The sequence below is a fragment of the Scomber japonicus genome, chromosome 7, assembly GCF_027409825.1.
Source record: "Scomber japonicus isolate fScoJap1 chromosome 7, fScoJap1.pri, whole genome shotgun sequence".
Classification (NCBI taxonomy): domain Eukaryota; kingdom Metazoa; phylum Chordata; class Actinopteri; order Scombriformes; family Scombridae; genus Scomber; species Scomber japonicus.
In genome coordinates this window covers 16,551,167-16,575,709 of record NC_070584.1, presented here as the reverse complement: position 1 = coordinate 16,575,709, position 24,543 = coordinate 16,551,167, and the positions used below count along the sequence as shown (strand labels likewise).

At 38.5% G+C, this 24,543-nt stretch overlaps 1 protein-coding gene across 1 annotated transcript in view; it reads left to right on the top strand.

Annotated features, from left to right (window-relative positions):
• LOC128361846 (voltage-dependent R-type calcium channel subunit alpha-1E) overlaps positions 1 to 24,543 on the top strand; it is an 84,697-nt gene that overhangs the window by 30,982 nt on the left and 29,172 nt on the right. Inside the window, exons 5-8 of the mRNA XM_053322411.1 lie at positions 17,918 to 18,021; positions 18,949 to 19,107; positions 20,414 to 20,604; positions 23,161 to 23,264. Coding sequence (XP_053178386.1) covers positions 17,918 to 18,021; positions 18,949 to 19,107; positions 20,414 to 20,604; positions 23,161 to 23,264 — 558 coding nt within the window. The remainder of the gene's footprint in view (positions 1 to 17,917; positions 18,022 to 18,948; positions 19,108 to 20,413; positions 20,605 to 23,160; positions 23,265 to 24,543) is intronic.

Genomic DNA, 24,543 nt, shown 5'->3' with positions numbered 1-24,543 from the left:
TCTTAACGATACTCCGCTCACTACTGGAGAGAGGGAGGATGCAAGGTCGGAGAAGAGAACGGGATGTCAGATGAAGTTGGTGTAGAGAAAATGGCCAGAGCCCCCAGCCTCTCATGTGACAAAGCTTGAGGATACTCAACCCCTCGGCAAGTTACTATGTGACCAAAATTAGAAGCTTAATTAAAACACGGTGAGACAGACACATGTTAATGGATTGTTCTAATCTCACCTGCCTGAATGGGGACAGAGAGGAAGAGGCCAAAGACTGCCACGGCTCTCCCAAGGGTGACAGATACTGTAATCATACTTTACCTTTCAGTGCATGCTGTTTATAGATCAGGCAGTACTTACTGAGGTGTTGGTTTCTTCTGATGTAGAGGTCAGTGTGTGCTGAGGCTGAAGTGATCTGACTCAAGCAAAAATAATGCAAACCTAAAAGCATCTGCATACTCTCCAAAACATGTGTTTGTTCAAATGGCAAATATAAACACAAACCTTTCTCAAAAATGTCTCTAGAATTTCCTGAATCATTACTTTGGCAGCAAGATGAAGGTATTTTTCAAGAGTGCAAACAGCAAAGCATTTATTATTCCTTCACGTCCTGTGGGTTGAATTTGAGCCACCAATACAGAGTTATAGGGATACATGTATAGTATCCTCCCAGGCCTCATTTTATTAATATTCAGCATGATGAAGTGAGCTGTAGATAGATCCCTCTCTAAATTATCATTCTGGCCACAGTAAAGACAAATTAATGAAAATGTTCTCCCTCTCGCTCTCCCTCTTTCTCTCAAACATCGTTCATCTAGCGCGCACGCACGCACACACACACACACACACACACACACACACACACACACACACACACACACACACACACACACACACACACACACACACACACACACACACACACACACGTATAGTATAGGCCATCACTGAAGGTTTGCAGTGATTGACGATTATGAGATATGCTGATAATATTACACAAGACACTGGTGCTGTCAATCAGTTAGTAATTAGGAGGCCTCTGCAGACTGGAAGGGTCACAGGTTGTGTTAGGAATTCAAAACAGTATGCATGCAACTGAAATATTATTATTATTATTCTCTATTCTGTCTTACTCTATTTTATTATTCTTGATATGCATATACTCTTCATGAACATGTTGTGGCAATAAATAAAATATGGATTAGAAATACAGTTCCATTACTTGTTTAACTTTGTAACAATTGTAGTTGTGTGCAGCATTACCAAGCAATGAGAATGAGAAAGGAACAATTGAACTAAAGTGGCAGCTACTGTACAAAAAGATGACAAAATTGCTAATGTAGCAAGTTAAAATCATACACATTTGCCTCAAAAGGCTTCACAATCTGAAAAATATTTGATAGCCTCTATCCTTAGACCTTGATTAGGATAAAAGGAAATAGAAAAACTCCCACCAGAAAAAAGGAGAAACTTATGAAAGAGCAACAGAGGACGGATCCCTCTCCCAGAATATGACGGATATGTTGTGTATACAGAGTAGACAGACAGTAACAATGTTAAAATTACAATATGGAAAACATGAAGCAGATAAAATGCAAACATATATGAATAATGTGGATCAGACATCAAACAACATCAGGTGCCGACAAGCACTGGTATGATGTGGTTGATTAGTGTGTGCATCTTGTTCAAAGTCTGAGATCTACACAATTTAGACGCAGTTGATTAAAATTTGTGATATAATTTTTTTATATTACCTAATGTTTTTAATCATTTATGAGGCCTGGGAGATGAAGTGTTCAAAAGACCTTGTAAACTTTAAATTGATGTGATAAAAATAAACACACCATTTATGGTTTTACATAGTGGTAACGGCAATAAAAGGCTTCTGTTTACAACACAAAACTGCAACTTGTTCCTTTAGGAGTTGTGTGAAAATACACAGAATTACCAGTTTATTACATCTTAACTGATTTCAATACAATAGTCCTGCAGTAAATCCAATCTTTTGTGAGGCATGTCATTTTAGTTGACATCTTGCCAGAGAGGTGTTGATTTAACTCACATGATTTTATTGAGCTAACTTTGATTGGCGGTTTATATTAAACTTTGGGGGACCCCTGCCTATAGAGGCAAAAAAATGACTGTGAGCTCGGACTTCAAAGCTTACAAACTTTTCCTCAGGATACCCCTGACTCACTTAACATTACGTGTGAATGTGTAATTATGGAAGCTTTCGCTAAATGTGTCAACACTTGAGGCCATGATTACCTCAGAAAACCGCCTTGGAGTCTCAAGATAGTCTGCATTACAGAGAGAGAGAGAGAGAGTGAGTGAGTAGGAGGGATGTATGTAAAAGCAGATGGTGTTTGAGGCTGTTATTGTGGTAGTTGAGAATGGTGTAAGACATCTCGCAGTCTTTTCTTTAGCAGCATAGATAAAACTGACCCCTTAGCCAAGTAGGCAGGACAGTAGGACATCACCCAAAACTTAAATACTGGGACAAATGGAGATTGAGCTGATCTCCTGAGAAACCATGTTTGACCAATTAAAAATTATGGGCTAAAGCAAAAGGACAGACGTCCTCTAAGGTCATTTGAACCAGGGGAAATAAATATGGACAGAAAACTCCCCTCTTTTGGGCCTCTTATGTCTGTCTCCCAGACCAGAGTCATAAACTCTACCATTTTCACTTACTTTCTAGTTCGTTTTCCAATTCGTAGTCCTGTTGTTGTTGTTTCTTCTTCCGGTGTTTCGGCAAAAACAGTCCCCGGTAACCACTTCCGTTGTGTCTTTTTTTATTTGCATCGTTTTTTTTTATTATATGCTGCGGTGTTTCTTTTATTTGCAGCAGCGTTTGTTTTTATTTGCAGCGTTTTTTTTGTTTGCTGCGGTGTGTCTTTTTATTTGCAGCGTTTCTTTTATTTGCAGCTATGGCGGGTCTCGGCCACCTTATGAAATACTACAGTGACTTGAATTGTGATTTTGTGTGTACAAATTCAGAGTTAGACAAAAATGTATTTATTTCAGAGGACACCAGTCACACCTAAAGTCTCCAATGAACAAAGAAATTAAATATTCATTGGTTGCCTAATTTAGCACAGAAATGAAAGCACACCCAGAACTCAGCCTATCTTGTTCAAAATTATAAAAACAACCTTAATTTTTCTCTAAGCTGGCCTCCAGAAACCTCATGAGTAAGAAACTGCCCTTTTAAGAGGTCTCTTTCTTTTTTTATTCTAAGTAAGCACTTAATTTAAACCTTTAGAAATAAGTTAATTATAAGTTGCTGAAGATTTGAGTTGATCCTTATTCGGCATTAAACTCCGGTTACTACAAGCCAACCAAAGCCTGAATACTCAACTCAACACCTGAAGAAGAAAATTACCTTCCTTTTATATGTTATTCTATGTATGTCATGTACTCGTCATGCATTTAGCTATAAAAAATGTCTTAATCAGGAAGTTGTTGTTTGCATTGATCTGGAGAATAGTAGACAGGTCACTGACTGGAATAAGAGCTTACAGTGATAAAACTGATTCACTGATTAAATTGTACAAGGGTTAGTGCTTCCTCCTGGCACAAACAAATCCTAACCAAAAAAGTGGATGGTGACCCTAATAATGAGGTAATAAAATAACAAAGTACTAATACTCCTACAACGGTTGTGATTCAAATTTGATTTGAAGGGCTGAGGGTTTTCTCAGATCTCAGATCACACATGTTTCCCCAGCTGGTTATTCCTGCTAAAACGGCAAGCTGTGAGGGAGAGGAGAGGAGAGGAGAGGAGAGGAGAGGAGAGGAGAGGATCAGAAAAACCTGAAGAAAGAAAGAAAGTCAAAAATAGAGAGGCGTGAGGACAAAGAGAGTGAAGAGAGTAGAGAAGAGAAAGAGCTGGAGAAAATGAGGAGGTTGCCTCTATGCATAATCGTACATGCTAATTGACACCTTGGCAGGCTCGTTCGCTGGCAAGCCTTCCATTATACTGGCAACAGTTGGCAGAGGGCAACACCCACCAAGGGTTTGTGTCACCACTATGTGCAAGACACTCAGGGAGGGATGGAGTTAGACTTGGAGGGAGTCAACGAGAAAGGAAGATGGGGAAGCTGGAAGTTTTCTTCATGGAGAAGAGACGAGAGGAGGGCAGAGGAGAGAGAGGGTATTTTAGATCTCCTTAAAAGAGATTCTTGTGGTGCCAGCTTAAGATAAAGACAGTATTTGTATATTGTTTAAATACATATTGAATTTTATGACGTTTGATTATATTCAAGCTTTTAAAATACCTCAAAATAGGTAAATAACTCTAAGACTGGATTATCTTCTCATTTGGCTGCTCTTTTATTGAAGAATAGCCATGAACATGGAAAAGTAATTGTTCATATCATGTTAAACTTGCAGACCTTAAAACATGCAGATTTTTATCAGCATTTTATTAGTTAGTATACAGTATGGAGCAGACAGGAAATGAGGGGAGAGGGTGAGTGAGATGGGAGATGAGATGCAGCAAAGGTCGCCAGCTGGACTTAAACTGGGGACATTGTGATTATAACAAGTCAGCATTTTAAATAGCTAGATTATGGTGTGACTAAGTAGCCTTCTGGTTAAGATGCATAACCACAATGTCTGTGGTTCAATTCCCATGGTGGAGCTTTGTCCCCCACCTCTCTCTCTCCCCTCATTTCCTGTCATGTCACTACTGTCACTATCTAATAAAGGGATAAAAGATTGCCTCCAAAAAAGAAAATCTAATTAAAAAAAACCCATTACAGCATGAAGACGCCCCAAAAGCAAATCACATAATAATCTACTCAATGTTAGTGCAAAAGTTGATTTAGTTTTCAAACAGTAATACACATCATTTTTATCTTTTGATCAATCATGAGCAGCGTTTATGTTTCTTCAAGTTGTAGATACTCTAATATGAATTTTGGTGCACATCTTGTCGTGTCTGGTTGTGTTCAGGCCTCAAGTTTTAAATAGCAGAGAGAGACGGTGTTATTTGTTGCTTGTTGCTTATTTTTACTCTATTACCACTGCAGGCTAAGAAGGAGATCCAACATAAGAGCTTCACATTGATCACACCACACTGAATATGAGCCATCAAATAAAATACAGGAATATTCAGAGTTTCTTGTTCTATGTATTCATATTTTAATTACATTGCATAATTACATTTTCTCTCAGTTTCTCTCTGTATCCATCTTTTCTCCTGTCTTGTCCATTATTTTTCCTTTCCTTTTGCCTTTTTCCTTCCTTTTCTTTTTGTTTCTTCTAGTTAAGTTCCTCCAGGGCTGCTAAAGTTGAGCTTTGCATGTTATTATCTCAGAGAAATTGTCAGGTTGTGAACATAGTGTCAGTGGCTGTTTCACCACACTGTACCAGACTTACTGAAAGCTGAAACCACAACCTGTCTGCTGTGTGTGAATGTGGGGTCTGTCATAGGCTACAAACTTCAGACTTAGGACCAGTTAATTGGGGAAAACTTGTCAAACTGAGGACAAAAGCTGTATCCCCAATTGGGAAAAAGCTTGTTGGATAAGTGCTTATGGCTAGGGTTAGCCTCCAGAAAATTAATGTAAGTTCATATAATGTCCCCAAAAGTGACCATGTGTGTGTGCATTCATGTGTATGAACCAAATGTGCCACTACTGCATGTCTTTTTGCCAAGCAACACCTTCTGTCTGTTTGGCAGTCATACACCTGTTAAAACTGGTTAAAACTGACTAGTTCATACTGTCACGCACGCAGGTGCGCGCGCACACACACACACACAGACCTGTCCTCTCCAATCTTATTTTCCATCTGCTGTCTGATCGATTGATGAGTTCAGACACAGCAGGAGTGGATATGTCCCCATGAGCTGTTACTGTGGTGACTGAGGACCCCACCCCAAGTCAGGCTGTCACTGCCTGCAGTCCTGCTGCTTCTCTGGTCAATGTCTCCACAATTAGACTATAGATCAGGATAGATTTTTGCCACATTCATGACATTGCATCCATAGATTTCAGAGTCTAATGTGCTTATATACATCTGCTCTTTATGTGTGCCCAAAAAAAGGAACAGGTAGACCGCTGGCAAAACCTTTCTCTCACTTTTTAACTAGCCTTTGTTTTGCAGGTCAAACTAAATAAAACATGAATCTGGGAGTGAATAAGATGAAGAAAAAACATGAGAGGCAGATTGTGTAGTTAGTGACATTCAAACAATGTCCTCTCAGTGAAGGTGGTGTTTTAGCTGTGATCCTGAATTAAGTCAGTGAATAATGATGATGGTGTTGAGGAAATAGACAGTCTAACAAGCTCACGCTCTGTCCCCGTATGCCCTCTTTCTCGCTCTCTCTCTCTGTTTCTTTCTTTCTCCATCCTCCTTGATTTTATAAAGAGACTTAGTGGGCCATGAAACAAAGACTGAGTCGAGCGTCTTTATGCAGTTCAGTCTGGTATCTGATCAGAGAAGATGAGGTGCTACACTAAGATGAAAGTGGTCCTGATGTTAGCTGGGATTCAAGTTGAATTAATTTCAGTTCAACTACCAGCAAAAGTTCCCAAAATCCTGCAAAAAGGGTTGAGCTGAAATCCACGGCAATGTTTCTGAATTATGAACTAGCAATGTCATTTTGAAAATTGAATTCCAGGCAGACTGCCCTTTTGATAGACTGTTCCTTATTGTCTTTGATTGACAAAAAAGCAGCCAATTTCATTCATACATGCAGTATATCAGTTTTCAGTCTGACTTGTATTTCTTTGGTAAAAGACTTGTTTAAAAAAAAACAAGGAGAAACACAGTATTCCCACAACTTAAATTGTTGTTGAATCTCCTCACAAGGAGTTCAGAGTGAAATGACATGTTTCAAAGTCAGACAGATATGGAGGCGCAGCAGGTGTCCGTGCTGGGCAGGCAGCACTGTACACAATGAGCTGAGAGAGACTGACATACATACACTTCACTGGATGAGATACAGCTCCTTTTACATGATGTATGTCAGTGCGATTTCCAGAGATATTATACCATCAAACAGGCAAAAAGTGCTGCATGAATCAAGTCTGGCAGACATCTAGTTTACATTAAACCTTTAAAAAGATTGTTATAAAACTGCTGTAGATCATGTAAAGAATCAAGAAAAAGCCTCATACAGTATAAACCCCAAAACTGAGACCACTGTGCCTCGTTCTGCAGAGTCTGGCGCTGAAACAAACCAGTGTAACAAACCAGATAAACAATACAGGAAATAATCAAATTCATTCCATTTAACCTGTGAATACTGTTCAGGGTCAAATTTGACCGTTTTTTAAAATTTGACAGGAAAAACACCCAGAACACCTTTCTTTTTCTTTTAAGGGACCCAGAATATACAAAAATGGCAATATTTAATTTTAATCTTTTTTGTTATTGTTTAGTTAATGCAATTTTTGTACATAAAGGGTGTTCTGGGTTAAATTTGAGCAATTTTTACTAAAAAAAACTAAAAAAAAAAACCCTACAAAGATGTTGCATTCGTTATAGTCAATAACATTTATAAAATCATGATGACTGCTATGTCCTCCTGTTTTAGGTAGGTTATGAGTGTTAATGTTTTTTCTCCAAAAAAATAGTGTACCTGAAGAATAAACTCTCTCTGCTCTCTGAAAGCTTCAATAAGGATTAATCACCCATTTAATTATGAGGTATTTATGAATAAAAAGAGAGTATAGAGACTAATTATGAGGCAGTACTGTGAATCACAATCAAACAATATTTTTAATCTTTCTTTTTTTAGAATAACTTTCTTTCTGTCATTGAATGATAAACACTGGAAGAAATGCAGGGATTATATGGCTGTGAGTCTTTGTTTTAACCAGCATACAATGTCCTCTCAGAGGTGTCAGAATCAACCATCCCTGCTGTTCGCAAGAAGAAAGTGACTGCTCTCTTATAGCCACAGTTTCCCTGCAAATGTAGAGTTATTTGATTACACAGTCCACATCGGAGTCTCAAGCAGAGCTAATTTGGAGAGTGTTTTTAGACTTTTGCAGAAACCCCTGTCTCCTCTCTACGTGTTACAGGCCAAGGATATTGAGAAATATCGGAATGAGTGCCTATGACAAGCAACTATATTGGATGGATAAGTGTCCAGAGGGGAGGGATGTTAAGTGAGACCAAAGAGAGAAATTCAGAAGGCTGCAGGGTGTTTGAAATACCCAGTGTGCAGGGCTTTTTGACCCAGTGTGTTGAATTAAAAAAAAACACCACTAGTGGATTTTCATTTAAACTAGTGCAGCACAACTAGATTTGTTAATGAAGTGAAACAATAAAATCTCACTTGACCCCAGACTTGCATTCTATATTGGGTTAAAGTGGCACTGAGCTACCACTGAGATGAATGCAGAAACCATTGCTCTTGGTGAATTACACCGATGCACAGTGTTTTTACCTTGGAGTCTGGCTGGGGTGGAAATGACAGATGTCATTCTCGTCAATCAGCTGTAAATTGGCATCAGCAGGATAATCTAACCAGAAATATGCCTTCAGTCATATCACTGATTAGACCATTTGTACCAGGTGTTGATATATTTTTTGAAATGTGTGAGAAAGCTAATAGTTGTAAGTGTCTGGCAACAAAATGCAGCACAAGGTTTTCTGAGGACACTGTTTGTTTGTCAGTGTTGCTGTGGAGGGAATATTGAGGCAGCTCCTTGAGATGTATCGCTGCCAACAAGCAGTGTGTTACATATGGCTTTGATGGTCTGCAAGACACAAAATAGAGCTCCAAGCCAAAATGCAATAATCTTTATTTCAGCATATAAAAGAATATGCTTTACATACAATAAAAAACTATATATTTCTCTGGATGTTTTCCAGACAAGTTTGCAATCTCACAGAGAAAAGCTGAAAAGGCGATGTAGTCCTGCTTGGATCGAAATGTTCTCTAAATAGCCCATTAAAAAAAAAGGCTGAATATGAATATACACAACCATTACAGTGAACATCACATTGTTGGAATCAGTTGAACACATTTTTGACCTTTATTATTTTCCTATCCTTTATTTTATGTTTGCTTGTTCATTTAATATGTCTTTGCAAACCTTCAGCCTTCTTTTTGCCTTGTACACTTTATAATTTATTAATAAAAACATATTGCGCGGAGGTGCTTTGGTTAAACTCTTATGTAACATGGTGATTTTCATTTGGTTTTACATGCTGCAAGTGAACCTTTGACCTATGAAACAGTTGGTGTGTCAACAACACATCTCTGCATTGCATTAAATTAACACCTCTCACTCACTCTTCCTCTATTTGTCTCTCTCAATCTATTCCAACAGATGGCAAATAAATCATTAACCCAAATCAATTATTCATTCAGGCCAAACAGTAAACATTTAGCGAACTGACACATAAACCAATATGCTGATGATGCTTAGTTGATTCACATAATGTCTGGCCGGTATGTTCGGCTGTTGATACAAGGGGCAGTAACATTTGATCTTGCATAACTACTCGAATAAGATGTGTGTGAGTAAGGATTCAGCTTGTGTGTTTGTGTGTGTCAAAGCAAAAAGGACAGATGAGGGGGGAGTTAAAAATGAGAAAGCACACTGTGGGAGGCAGAGAGGCTTATATCAGCTAAACCAACCAGAGCAGAACTGTAGGAGTTGCTCCACACAATTCCTTATTCTGTCAAGACAATCCGCTGTACACACACCACCCACTGCACTGTGGGCCCCCAGAGCAGCTCTTTTAATTGATCATCTTGCAGAATCAGAGGTCTTTATGGAATAGGGAACATATGATTTATTTTATCCCTGAAGGTAGATACTGTGTTCTGTTCCTTCTATAGAGAGGTTTAAATGCAGTCTAATGTGTATGTGCAAAATGTTAAATGGAAATGTTGACCTCGCTGTACGGCAAGATCAGCTATTTGCTCCTTGTGCATGAACAAACTAAATCAACATTTGAAAAGTAGAACAGAATGTTTAATTTCAGGAAACAATCCACCAAACACAATACAACATACTTGTAGCTTGAAGGGATTCATTGTCTTGCTCAAGGACACTTTAGAAAGAAATCTGTTTGCAAGGGTTAGATGGTCAACTTGTTATACTATCACATCTGTAATTTATTATCAAATCTATCTATTTTTAATCATTAAATGTTCTCTTGACCAGTTCTTATTTTATAATATGCAATCATACAAACTCACACTACTGCTGTTTTTGTCAGAGTCTTAAATTATGATTTGGCCGTGTGGCAAAAATGGCCTTAAAAACGTATTGACTGCTGCACATTCACATGTTGTTCTCTGAGTCGTCACATGTGAAAGCAACAACTGAGTCACTACTGAAAATGTGTGTGAGCATGTGTCTAGCAGAGACTGCACATTCTGGAGAAAACAGGAGCTTTTTATTATCAAAAAAACTGAATGCAGTATGGAGCATTAGAGATTAAATACAAACTGAATCAGTGAAACAACAAGGAACAGGTACTTATGACTTACTGACCATCTAACCTTTAAAGAAAGAATAAAAGCCTCATCAGACTCTACAGATAGGCTACTTGGAGCTGTTCTCAATAAGGTTAAGCTGTGTAGCAACCTTGGTTATGAAACCTATACACAGTTGTATAAATCTTGTGTCTGTCCTATTTTAGATTGCAGTGCAGATGTCTGCAGTTATTGTAAGCAAACAAATGTTGATGCAGTTTTCAGAATAGAGTTATGCACTGTTGTCTGGGGGTGCAGAAAATGGCTGCAAAACTTGCAGTATGTGGTGACTTGATAAGACATGAGGGATGGGAGCCATATGAAGTGCAGCATGGCAGTGACATGTTGCGACTGGAATAGATTCATCAACATACCTGATAACAGACTTACTAAACTATTAAAACATTTTCTATTGTTGTTTTTCAAATAATTACTCTTGGACAAGGTAGCTTGCAAAACATAATTGCAAGGCAGGTCTTAAATATATATAGAAAAGTAAATGATCTTGTTGTGTTAGTCAAATTAAAACAATACTATTTGAAAAATAGTTTCCACTTTGAGGAATGTCCTGAGTGAGCGTGTTTGTGTTAGTTCGGGACTAAGACACACACTATCCAGGTTGTGGTCCCTAAATGATTCTGGTGTTAAAAGTTATCAAAAGTCACTTTAGATGTCGACAGTGAATCCTGTTTTCTTTGTAGGGTTGTAGTGTAGTGATACAGGCTCTGTGGGCATCAAGCATCGGTCATGCACTTGCACCGCCCTCACTCCAGGTCTGGTGTTTTTCAGGTTTAGAGGTTCTGTGGGCATAAATTTCACACTGTTTGGGCTGTACTGCCATTTGGTCTTAGGGCTTCAGAGCCAGGTCTGGCATCACCCTGATACCGGAAGGACTGAAGATTCGTATAGTGAGAAAAAGGTGGGGGAAACGGTTGTCCTGAGGTCTGGGTTTAACTCTGTGTTTATTGTGTGCTTCAGAGGTTTTGTAATTTTAATGCCTTGTGCTCTTCTGGCTTGATACGGCTGCTACAGTTAATTGATTACTTGAAGGCATCACTGTTGGCTCTGAGAAATTGTGAATGCCATTTTGTCTCAGTTTTTTCATGTTATAGTTTAATCGATTAATCAAGAAAATAATGGGCAGATTAATGAATCATGAAAAGTTACAGGTAAACCAAACTAAAAATATCCATTGAAAATAAGCCAAGGGCTAAACACCCTCATAATGAATGGTTACATTCTTCTCTGGCTAGTATGTGATTAGGTTTTAGGTGCAATGTCACAATATTTAATTGTAATTGCCTTCATACACTACCATGCAATCAGAGGGTATGTTTTAATGTGTGTGTTTTTTTTGTATTGTTTTTTTTTTTTTTTTGCATTTCTATCTTGTGGTGTGTTTCTTCATAGTACTTTACACTGCTGGACTCTCTCTGATTGATGCAATATACTGCAAACCATGCTGCTGGACTGTACACACTGAAACAGTAAGACTATCGTACATTGTCTTCACAGCTCTCCAGGAACTCTGAAATAATGTATTGCCAAATAACTTTAACAGTAATTGTTCAACTAACCTTATACTCACAATACATTACATTAATTACAATCATCTGTGACCCAAACCACATTCTTCTCAAAGGGCTGAGGCATTAGGGCAGATGGTACAGTTTACCAAACTGCGAATTGAACAGGTATACTTTCCCTAGTTCGACTTTTAATCAAACTACTTAACAGAAAGGGATGTGAGGATGAGGGGTGTGAGTTGGGTGGGATGTTGGCGGGTGACATTATTATGCCCTTAATGGGGGGAATGGCAGTATGTTGGTGTAGGTCGTCATGCAATATTTCTGATCAATGTTTTGGTGTATATGTGTCAGACACTGCATGTCAACTGTAGTTTAATTGTAAATGTATATATTGTGTGTATATGAGAAGGCTATGTGCTGCACCTGGTTTCTCTTGGATGACCATGACCAATTTCTCCGAAGGAAGGCAATAAAGTCTAATCTTATCTTATCTTACATTAGACTGATATTACTAATTACAGCATTTCATTTAGATGATCCAGTTAAAGGCCTTTTTCATGTCAAACATTTTGACTTGTCAAAGCAGAAAAAATAACTTACAGAGCCATTATGTTGTTATGTACACAAGCTGTGAAAAGAGTCTATTGTGCATACTGGTTGGGACAGCTTACACACTCACACAGGTGTTTTCAATCACCCTGTCTGATTAGACCTCCACTGAAGAACTGAGAACCAGCAGCATGAATAACACATGCTGTACAGTTAATATTATTACAATAGTGCATTCATATCATATAAGTTAGCAGCTTGACAGTGACATGGAGCATAAGTCACAACGTTATCATTATCACGGCATGACAGTTGTCACGACAGATTTGTCACGCAGCGGGGAGCTGTCAGTACTGCGGCGTATGTCACTGTTACTCACTTATCATAGCTGACAACTCTGACCAGGGCATCAGCTCGGTTCACTACAGTGTGTATCTTACATAATGCCTACAAGGCGAACAAAGATGTTTTTGTGTGTGACAGCTCTGTAGTGACTAAAAGTGACTTTATTATGGATACAACAGACACCTATCAGATGTGTGTTGTCTCTGAGATCAATTAATGTCTCTATTAAGTAACAACCGCAGTTCAATCAATATAACCCTCTGGACCCTCTCATGCACCATTGGGCTATGACTCTGGCACAGACTTGTGTTGTCTCTTAGTTGTAAGGGAGAGACTAGGAAAGATCTGGAAACTATTGGTTTTGGTTTTCAGTTGTTTCTCAAATGTACTGTGAAGACTGCCAGAAATTATCATAGATTAAAAAGTAACTCTGATGCAACAGAAAGCCATAGAGAATAATATTTATTAAAAAAAACAAACACTGGCAAAATGGATAGTCTCTCATTTTTGTTTACACATTGTCTTCATGATCACTGATGTTGTATGTAAATTAACATTGTGTTTGATACTAATGAGTAGTTCTATTTAAATCATAAAATACACCAAGCCAAGACAAACAATAAACCAATAAATGAATAGTCCTGCAATTGGGAGAAAACGACAGGGAAGAAACAAACCGTCTGCCAAATTGTTCATTTGCGCCAAATCAGCCATATGTTGTGCTTTCCTTGGCTGACTTACATCTGCCACTTTCTATCGCTAGCCTCCAATGTCCAGACGGCAAGTGAGTGCAGTGTAGCTGATGTCTGCAGAGAACTGTGACAAAGGTTACAGTTGTTTTTTGACAACATCTTCATGTATATGTGTATATACATGTGTATTCATTTTAAAGTCTGCTATTGCTATTTAGTTGGATGATGAAGAAATCATTCTGAATATGAAACATAAAAAAGACAACTTAAAAGTAATTGGCAGACTGTTTCTTCTACCGAAGCAAAGAGTGGAAAGGTAGTTAATGACTTATGAGGTCTGTCTTATCCAAATGTTGCATTTATAATAATGGGAGCCAATTAACAGCGTGTGGATTATTTTTCTAATAAAAGACAATCTTTCGTTTTAATTTCTAGTTGTCATCACAAAGTTGTGTGAGTGTAAAATTATCCACGCTGTCAGCTGTCACTCCGGGGATAATATCAACTTTGCGCAATTAAAATGCAGCTAAAATTATCATGATGTGTTTGTTGGAAGCTCTGTTTTAAAACCAGAGTGGAAATAGAAAGCCTGGAACAATAGAATCTTTCCACTGAGCTATAAAATATATAGTGCTGTTTTTTTACTTGTCACTTAATTGTAAAGTCAGACTTTTGTCCATGTTGGGATCCTGTAGGAAAGATGACTCCTTGGTCGGTCAGTAGTCAGGGTGTCGACAGATTGTGATCAAATCATCTAAGGTTTTTCTGCTGTGGAGCAAGTTACTTGTTCAATATAAGTTGCCAGGGTGATTTATCCTATTTAAAAGAGGGCCAGCTTAGTGATACCAAAAAACCTGAGTTAAGCCCAAAGATAGCTCCCTAACCAACTAATCTCACTTCATGGCACAGGCCCCTGATATTATGTTTTTTGTTTAGTTTGTAAATACATGTCATTTTTATCCAGTCCCGGCGGAGTGGGAGAGAGAAGAAAGCATCTTGTCAAGGCAGCTAAAATGCTTCCATTATCTACTTGTATTTTATAGTATGCTTTTCAGAAAAGATTAGAAACAGATAAAACAAAAACAAACAAATAAAAAATAATAACAAATTACTTTAATATTTAGTTCAGAACCATGGACAGCTCTCAACAGTAGAAAAAAGGGACAAAAAAACAGATTAAAATGTCCCCGTCTGGGCGCATTTCAGTCACATTGTCACTGGGTATCCAATTTCTTGAATGTAGGTGATCAAAACATGTCTAATCTATTTGAATTAAGCAGTAATCAGCACTGTTGTAATGGCTTAATGCTGATAAAGACACAAACACAAAAAAAGCCATAAACTGTGAGCCGGCTACATCGTGCCTTGTACCTAAACAAGCTAACAAAACAGAAAAATCCCTTTTACGTGATTTTTGACATCAGAAAATAATGAGTTTTGTAACTTTTAGGGCATCACATGACTTCAAAATACAGAGGTTACTGAAAAACGGGGTCCAGGACATCCACTGAATTAGAGTGGATGACACGAGGAAGCCATTTTTAGACCTTCCATCCTCTAGTCTCCATAACAACTGAAGAGCAGCCAGGACTGACTAATGGTCTGAAGAAAGATGGAGAGATGGAGGAAGTGGGGGATGAAATGACAGAGGTGGTAGGAGCAGCAAAGGATTATTGAAGGGGAATAAAGGAGGGATGGAGAAAAGACAGCAGAGGGAGGTGCAGAGAGTTTGTAATTGCAGGTGAAAAGGGGGAGGTGAAAAATCCAAAAGTGGTATTGTTAGAGGTGTGAAGCTCATATGGGTAATTCAAGTTCTATATTTGTGTGGATGGTGGTGAGCTATTTTAATTCTTCACCCCCATTCTCTGTCTCCTTCTCTCCGTATTGTTTCTCAGTCTCTCTCACTCCCTTTCACTTTTTTCCTTCTTCTCTCTTAATTAAATCAGATGACAGTGTGTCTCCTAACACTATAGACTTCTTCTCACCACTGTGTCACGTTTAATTGGGTGTGTGTTGCAATGTGTCTAACTGTGTGATGATCAAATATGCAATCATCTTAAAGCAAAAGACCAAATATGAAGATGGTACTTTCACACAACATTGTAAATCATGTGATTACAGATCTGCACCCCATTTACATAATCCACTTACCTTCAAATTCCTTCCTTAAAATTTGTGACCACCTTTATCTGTGTCTTTAATATGTGAAATTATGTAGCAATCATCACGTGATTTCACCTCTTCAGTCAGTTTTATTTAGCAGTCATAATATTGACTTCAAAGTCTTCATCTCCTCAACCTCCCCTTTTTTCTATTTTTCTTTTGTTTTTACCTCGTTTTTTCATTCTTGTCTCTTTCCTTGTGTAGGCATCCAGTAGAAACAGGAATAAATGTGTGTTCAGGTCAGTGGAAAATGTAAAAAAAAACAGAGAAAGAGTCAGAGGTGCAAGAATAATTGCGAGGGGTACTTGGAAAAAAACAGGTGGAGGAAGAGTGAGATAAGAGGAGAGAGGTTTAGGGATGAAGAGGGAGACAGAAAGGCAAGTGAGAGGAAAGGAAAGCAGGAGGGCAGACTAATGAGGAAGTGGGGAGGGAGGGAGGGAGGGAGGGAGACGCTGCTTTTATTTTTCTCATCAGTCTGAGGACTGAAGGCCACAGAGGTGTATTTACAGGGCGGGTGGGAATAAAGGAGACAAAACAAGACAAACAAAGTAAAAATGGAACTTTTGAAGGGCTTTGTGCACCAGATAAAGGATAGATGTGTTTGCTGTGTGTGTGTGTGTGTGTGTGTGTGTGTGTGTGTGTGTGTGTGTGTATGTGTGTGTATGTGTGTGTCTGTGTGTGTGTGTGTGTGTGTGTGTGTGTGTCCACATACAGTATGTGTTTGTTCATGAGCATACTGTCTCCCCATGCTGGGCACGTGCATAGCTAGGCCTTGAGCACCTGCTGTTTGGCCTCCTAGAGAGAAAGTGCCCTTTTTCTGGGGTGTTTTTAAAAAAATAAATAAATAAATTCCCATTATTCCTGCTACATCCAGTGTAACACAGCAACAGCTGTCGGGAGAATTTATATAAATATATATTTGTGTTAATAGTATTTGCAATTACTATGAGTTAAAGTGACTGTAGTTGACAGATGGGGACTATTATCCTACATCCCATGCAAAACGAGTATGGATACCGCCACACAACACGTCTCTCCAGTTTCTTTAAGTTAGTTATAAAGCGTGAAAATGTATTCATTTTTATCCTCCACAAGCTACAAGATAACAATAATATGATTCACTTAAGAATCCCCTCTGTGACAAGCAACCAATGAGGTGTGTTCAGTGTTAGCTAAATTAATCTGGGTTTCTAGTATCAAATTGAATGGCATGATCTATACTCAGCAGTGAAGTTGTCATTGTGTTTGTGTTATTATTATCAGACACTAAAGTAAAGCTACAGTTAAGCATATATATTCCTTTCTTTTTATTTTACGTGTTATGTTTGCTCAACAGGTGAATATGTGTACACGGACAGTGAATGCAGCTACATTTACATGAATGTTGAATGTGAATGTTTGCTAAATGTCATCATATATTTAGTCAAATAGTGAGTAAGCACTTTTTTTCATTACTCTTTCAATGTTGGGGTTGGGGTTAGGGTTAGGGTTAGGGATGTGGTAAGGGATGAGGGAACATTAACTGTTAAAATCTTAAATCAATAAAAATGAGACCAGTGTCTAATGCACCTTATCTAAAGCTCAAAGCTTTTTTGAAGTGTCTTAATTGCATGATGTCTTCCAAGCTTCAGTATTATTATTATGTGTTGATATAATTGTAGCTGCCTTTGAACCAACCTTAGTCATAGGTTTGTTTTAAAGACATACATATATTTTAATATCCCTTTCACAGTGTTACAAAGGTAGTCATTCCAGGCATATATTTCTTTAATTGAATTATTAATGAATTTGGGCCCCTGTTCCTCTAACATCCTCTCAACATCCCTGCGCCATGCCTAAGGGTGCCCTGCCTTCTCCCTGATGGAGCTGCTTTCTTTGTTCTCCTCCTAAATAGCAGTTGTCACAGCCATCCTCCCACACATAGGGAAACAGCCAAAAGCCCCAAAAACATCCTTGTTGTTTTCTCTGCCTGCTGGAGACCCTCATGTCTTCACACTGCATATCTAAACACTGCAGCCATCCTCAGACACTGTGCGCAGTGGTATTAGTGTGTGTATGTGTGTGCGAGGCCCCTCTGCAACACAGCTCTACAGAGCTTATAAAGCATAAAATCAACAATTAATTCTGCTGTTTTCTGGTTGTGTGTTTGTGTGGGTTAACGTGTGCACTTTTGTGTGTGTATACTTGTTTAGGATCCTGGCTGCAGCAGGGGCTCACATGAACATCTCAGTGGACCTGAGGACTCTGAGGGCAGTGCGAGTGCTCCGGCCCCTCAAACTAGTCTCAGGCATCCCCAGTGAGTATCTGTCTTTTCATAACAGTTGTGGATGTAGTTTTCACTTTAATGTATATATTTGTGTACACAGAACTCCTACGCTAAACAGTTAAACAGTTCATTCAACCACGTCACAAAAACAAATAAAATCCCTTGTACTTGTTGTATCTAGCTATGTGAATGGTTCTGGTTTTGTTTGGCCATGTGTTGAGGATGGGATTTTGTTTGTTGTGCATTCACTAAAAAATGTAAAAATTACATCAAGAACGACACCTTTTTATAGAAACTGTGTCCCTGTTATTCCAGAAAAGGTTTCAGTGTAGAGAGTGCACTCACTAGAGTGCAGATCTCTGCCAGGTGCATATCGTCAAGATGGTAGCAAAGATAAATGACACAGGGATTTATTCATCTGGTATTGTGACTAACTTTATTGGATCATAACATATCAGGTATAGATTTAATCAGCAGATGCTTTGGTTCAGTATGAGACCAAACGTTTCTATGCATGTCAGGTTTTGAGCCATGACAAAGGCAAAATGTGGCCTGTAACAGACTAGATAAGCCTTGCTTTTAGCCTAGCCAATTGCTGGAAAAGCCTTTTGCTATGTGGTAATGCATGCCTTATAAGGGCAAGGACTGCTGAAAAGACAAAAGTCTGAGCTTTACGATAGGCTCATAAGGAATTGTGTTATGAAATAGATTTTTCAAAAATTGTTAATCACCGCAACCAGGAGAGGTTCTGAAGCCTATAGTCATACATTTTCACAAAAAATGTTAGGCTTATGAGTCCAGTAAGTATGTGTGAATACTTGGAGATCATAAACAAGACCAATGTGAGGCTGATGTATAGGACTTTTAAATCTCTGTAAATGGAGCTTGAATAATTTTATGTATAGTAGATGTGTTTTTCTCATTAACCCTGCTGTCCACTGTGTGCTCTACTTCCAGGTCTGCAGATAGTCCTGAAGTCTATAATGAAGGCCATGGTTCCTCTGCTGCAGATTGGCCTGCTGCTCTTTTTTGCAATCCTCATGTTTGCCATCATCGGCTTAGAGTTTTACAGTGGCAAACTTCATTCTACCTGCATGCCAGAACCTGGAATACTAGGTACAGACACACACATTGTATATCTATTCAGATTGTGCATAGAAATGCTTATCTACAGACACCTGAGCAGAATGTGTGTATGAACATCTATACATAAAGCACACATTTAAAATCATACATGCTACTAATTCACCACTTTTACCACAATAGCTCCTTAATGTACACTATCAGGAAAGACTGACATCATAACTGCACACATGCACACACATGCACAGACTATTCCCATTCAGTGAAAAAAGAAATATACCAAATGTTGTGATCTCAATCCACATAGTAAATCATACCTAGTCAGATCGGTTCAGTTACACACACAAGCACACAAAATGATTCATACTACTCCATTTATGATGGTAGCCAATGTTGATATTTGGTGATTACTGTAATTCAGATGTTGTATTCTTCTTGTGCCGAAATCTAATCAAACTGCATTGCAAAACTGGAAATAGTCTAATCATCTGCCACACTGGTGGCATGAATGAAACAAAAAAAGCAATTGGTAGAAGCGACCTGAAAAGGTTGGAGAACTGTGAATAATGCATAAATGTGGACAGATAAAGGAATCATTTTCGAGCTACTTTTAACAACAGACTGAGTCACTGTGTGTGTGTGTGTGTGTGTGTGTGTAGGTGTGTGTGTGTGTGTGTGTGTGTGTGTGTGTGTGTGTGTGTGTGTGTGCTATAGAGAGAGAGAGAGCGAGAGAGACTTCATGTTATTTACGTAGCTCTTTAGGTGCTAGCCCTATTATCATAATAACAAATGCATACACACATACACACAATGTCAAGCTGAAACTGGAGACATGATCAAACCAAACTGGCAGTGTTGTCCTGTATAATTAAAACCAACAATACAGAGCACCACAATGGCTCATTGTACTTTCACAGCTGTCATTAACCTCCAAGCTCCTCCTGTCTAAAAACTGAATGGACAGTTTGATAACACAAACAGAGCTCTGCTCTTCCACTGTTTTATTGAGGTTGGTTTTTTTTTAAATTAATTAACTCTTATGACTGACTGATACATACAACATTACTCCACTGCTGACAATCAAGACTGGGAAACACTGCATGAGATGTTTCAAAATCTATCTTATACTGTTGACCAGTGTCCTACCTGCGGATTGTTTTAAATTGCATGTGCTGGAGCTTAAAACTGAAATTGTTAAAAGCTTTCAAGCCTTCAAATTTCATGCACTGTATATACAGTTGTAACAGGAAAAAATGCAATGCTTCTAACAGGTCTTTTGTAATGTATATGATATATGCCTGCTTCGTTTCCTCTCTTGTCTTTAAACCTTTCTGTTTAGAAAACGAGACAGTGGACTCTTCCGAGTTTGAGTTCCCATGTGGCGTGCGTCAGTGTCCTGCCAAATACAACTGCGGCGATACTTGGATTGGCCCTAATGACGGCATCACCCAGTTTGACAACATCCTGTTTGCTGTTCTTACTGTCTTCCAGTGCATCACCATGGAGGGATGGACCACTGTACTCTACAATGTAAGGCTCTCATAATATTCCTCTGGATTGCAGTAAATTACAGAGGTGCAGCAGTGTTTTGTCACAATTTAGACTCCATTAACCCTAATGAACAGGAGCGGCTTTGGGTCCAACACACTGATGGTTGTTGAGTGGATGTGTGCAACCCCTGCAGCCTCCTCTCTCTCAGGCTCTCTTTCAGGAAAATGTATGGAGGGGAGTCACTGGCTCTTGATTTCAGTGTTGAAACTGCATGAGCGTTCTGTCGATTTCAGTTTTGCTCGCAGATTGCCTTTTTTATTCTCTCTGTCTCAAGAAATGTACAACTGGTGCAAAATGCTGCCTGAATAGAGATTAGACTGCCCACATACTAGTTAAGAAATATGTCATGCTTCAATTTCTCTTAGAATAAAAATGTCATCTGCTATGTATAAATATGAGCAAAAAATCATCTGCCAAGTATAAATATGAGCAAAACGTGTAACGGAAAAATTGTGCTTTTGCTTCTGCTTACTCAAAATACAGATCTAATGTGTTTCTTTATCAAAAATACCCTTTTATATCAAATCTTGCAGAAAACTTTTGCACTTTTGTTTCTATGAATGTCTGCCTGAAACATCTGAAAAGTATACTTTTCCTTCTATGTTAATATTAATTATCCTGCTTGACAAAAATGGGGAGAATGCTCAAAGATTGACTCAAATTAGGAGTTAAGGAAACTAAGAGCTTTATATTCATCTTAGCCCAATATATATATATATATATATATATATATATAGGTCAGCTGCACTTTTTGAGGCAATGTTTTAAAATCCCCTAAAGTTATACAAAAGAGAAGTAGGAGAATAATGTGTCATGTTGCATCTCACAGAGACATCTGTTCAAATAATGAGCATTGAAACCAGTAACAATACAATTTTCTGCCGCAGAGTGCTGTCAGACAGGGAGGAGATGCTGCACTATGCCCCATGAGCCTCTATGTCAGGCAGCCAGACACAGACAGACAGTGTGTAGACAGTGAGGCAAGCAGTGGCACCATTTGCTAATTTGATATAGCTGTTGCCTGCATGACCATCCAACAAATCAAGTCCAATCATGTTCACCTCTGCCTGCAGCCGAGCAGAATTACCAGATCCTGTTCAGATAGGAACCGTGCACATGTAAAAAAAAACCCATCAGAACAGCATCTTTGGAAACATAATCAATGGTTTGTTCTTCCTCCTATTTACTTCAGCCAGAGTTAGTGAATTTTAATCAGTGTGATTTTTTGAATTTTGGATCATTTAAATGCACAATTTTTAAGGTTATGTCCTACATATACTCTGTCTTACAAATTAATATCACAAAGATTTGGTATTAGTTTGCCTCAGTTGAAGGGAAATGGAAGGGACTTTTGCAGGCAGACATTTTTGTGTGGTACAGAGTCACATTTTTATCAAATTTTGAAAAAAGTCAGTTTTCAAAGATTCTTTGCCAATGTTATGGTCAGATTTGAGCGAAAGAAGATAAGATGTGACAAAAACGCTCCCTCAAGGACAAACTTGCTGGTTGTTTCTTAGATATTACGGAGTTCATTAATTTCACCAGATTACAGTCTGAAGATTGTTGCTACTCTGGGTCAGTTTTAATCAGGTAAAGGATGAAAGAACAGTTTGATGGTAGATGGGTATGTTGCTGTCTGCTAGTTGAAGGCACTACTTCTGAAAGATTATGTGTACTTATTGTGGCTAAAGGTCAGAGTTGGCAGTCACAGACATGGGTGGAAATCAAAAAACAATAAGAATCATTTGCATAACTCAAAATGATGTCAGTATCAGCAGCAGTTACAATCAACACACACACACACACACACACACACACACACACACACACACACACACACACATACACACACACACACACACACACACACACACACACACATACACACACACACACACACACACATAAATTGCTGTGTCTGGGTGTACTTTGTAATCAGCTGCCCACTCTTTCAGTTTTTATTGAGATTGATGAAGGAAGATGATTTTCCAGAGTGATTGTATTATGTTGCCCTAAGTGATGCTGAATGAGAACAAGAAAGGACAGAGGAACGAGACAGACGCTTCTGTGCTACTTCAAAAGGTCTGCTGACCGTACATACGCACTGTAATGATGTTTACCGTAGTCTAGTTTAATCAACATTGAATACACAGAGGTACATATGCACACACACACACACACTGGAGTGAAGAATCACATTCTATGCATGAAACATTTAAAGACACCCTACATGTTTACTTTCTCAGGTCCAGATGCAGAAATGCAACTCTCTGTTTCTATATTTATTTCATACACTAGTTTTTTTTTTCTCCAGTGCGGAATACCTTCACTCTCCTCCACACTCTCTCTGTGAGACCGACCAGATCAATATACAGGATGTCTCTGTTCAGTGCCCTACCTGTACTTGGACTGGAACCTCCAGCAGCCGCCCAAACACCTACACTGGTGTATTTCTGTCTTACATCCCAACAGTGGCAAAAGTCTGCTCAAGCCTGACTTTATTTCACTGACTTTAAGCCTTTTTTTATGTTACAGACCGATGATGCCTTGGGCCCCAACTGGAACTGGCTCTACTTTATCCCTCTCATCATCATCGGCTCCTTCTTTGTCCTGAACCTGGTGCTGGGAGTCCTCTCTGGGTAGGTCCACTCTTATGTCCAAGCCCCAGGTAGTTGTCTATTGACAACATCTATATACTTGACAAAGACTTGACTTCTAGTAAAAGTTTATGGGGATTTTTTAAATGTATTTATTGTCAGAATTTTATTTTTTCATGCTCACTGCCTTTGAGTTGACTTCATTGTCCACTATCAACCAATTATTGAATTATATACATTTCTGTGAATGTGTGGAGTCTGTCAGACAGACTCATACAGTACTGTGTTCCAGCTCAGAGGCTGTTTATTTCCATATTTGCATTTTGAGAGTACAATACATCTAAAGTTGTCAAACAATGCCTGTCACATATTTCAAAAATATTTCAAAATTCTTGCTCTAATTTAGAGGACAAAACCTGCTTTTCCTTTACTGCCCCTTTTACAGTGCATTCAAGTCATTATCAGCATATAATGTTATTACATTTACCAGGTGTTTGTGTTTAGGCGGTCATCAGTCATTGCTAAATACATTATATGCTACTGCAGTTTGTAAATGATGTAATACAGGCTAGTTAGCTGTTTATACTCATTAGCAGCCTAGACATATTGTTCAAAAGTTCACAGGACAATACAGATAAATAGAAGTGACAGTGTATTGATGCGTTTACAGTAAACTACCATTAAATTTGCCATTTGAGTAGAATTTGTTTGGTGGTTAACTTGGAAATGTTAACATTATGACTTGGAGAGGACTGATCAAATGGATATCTCACTTTAAGCTTTTAGCAGTGTTTCCAGTTAGGTTTTGATCTTGATGAAGGTAGACTGTATGTGTGTCCCAATTTCATACTTTATACTAATTCTATACAGTATGTCTTTCATCTTTGTCATACTGTTTTAGCAGTTGGTACACAAAACAATCAGTAGGCCTACTGTCATGCGTTAATTGAACTGCAACATTGGAGGAATTAAGAGCAAAAAGATTTAAAGACCGTGTAAAGCAGTCCTGGGCATTGTACAGCCCGGGCCACATACTGTACGGCCCTTTGGTTGACTCTGACCAGCCGTGTAAGGTTACTTGGAAATGACAAAATAAACATATTTTCTAATTTTACCTCATGCACGGACTAAAGCTGCATTGCTTTTATTTTGAAGTCTTTTATTCATGTACATAATGATGCAATACGTACATCAAGATCACAAGCAGGTCACAAGACGACCTTACCTTACCTCATAAAAATGTCCGCTAGTGCTAAAAAAAGAAAGGTAGATGCCGAATGCAGGGTTTTCAACAAAAATCTCTCGTATTTAGTATACATGC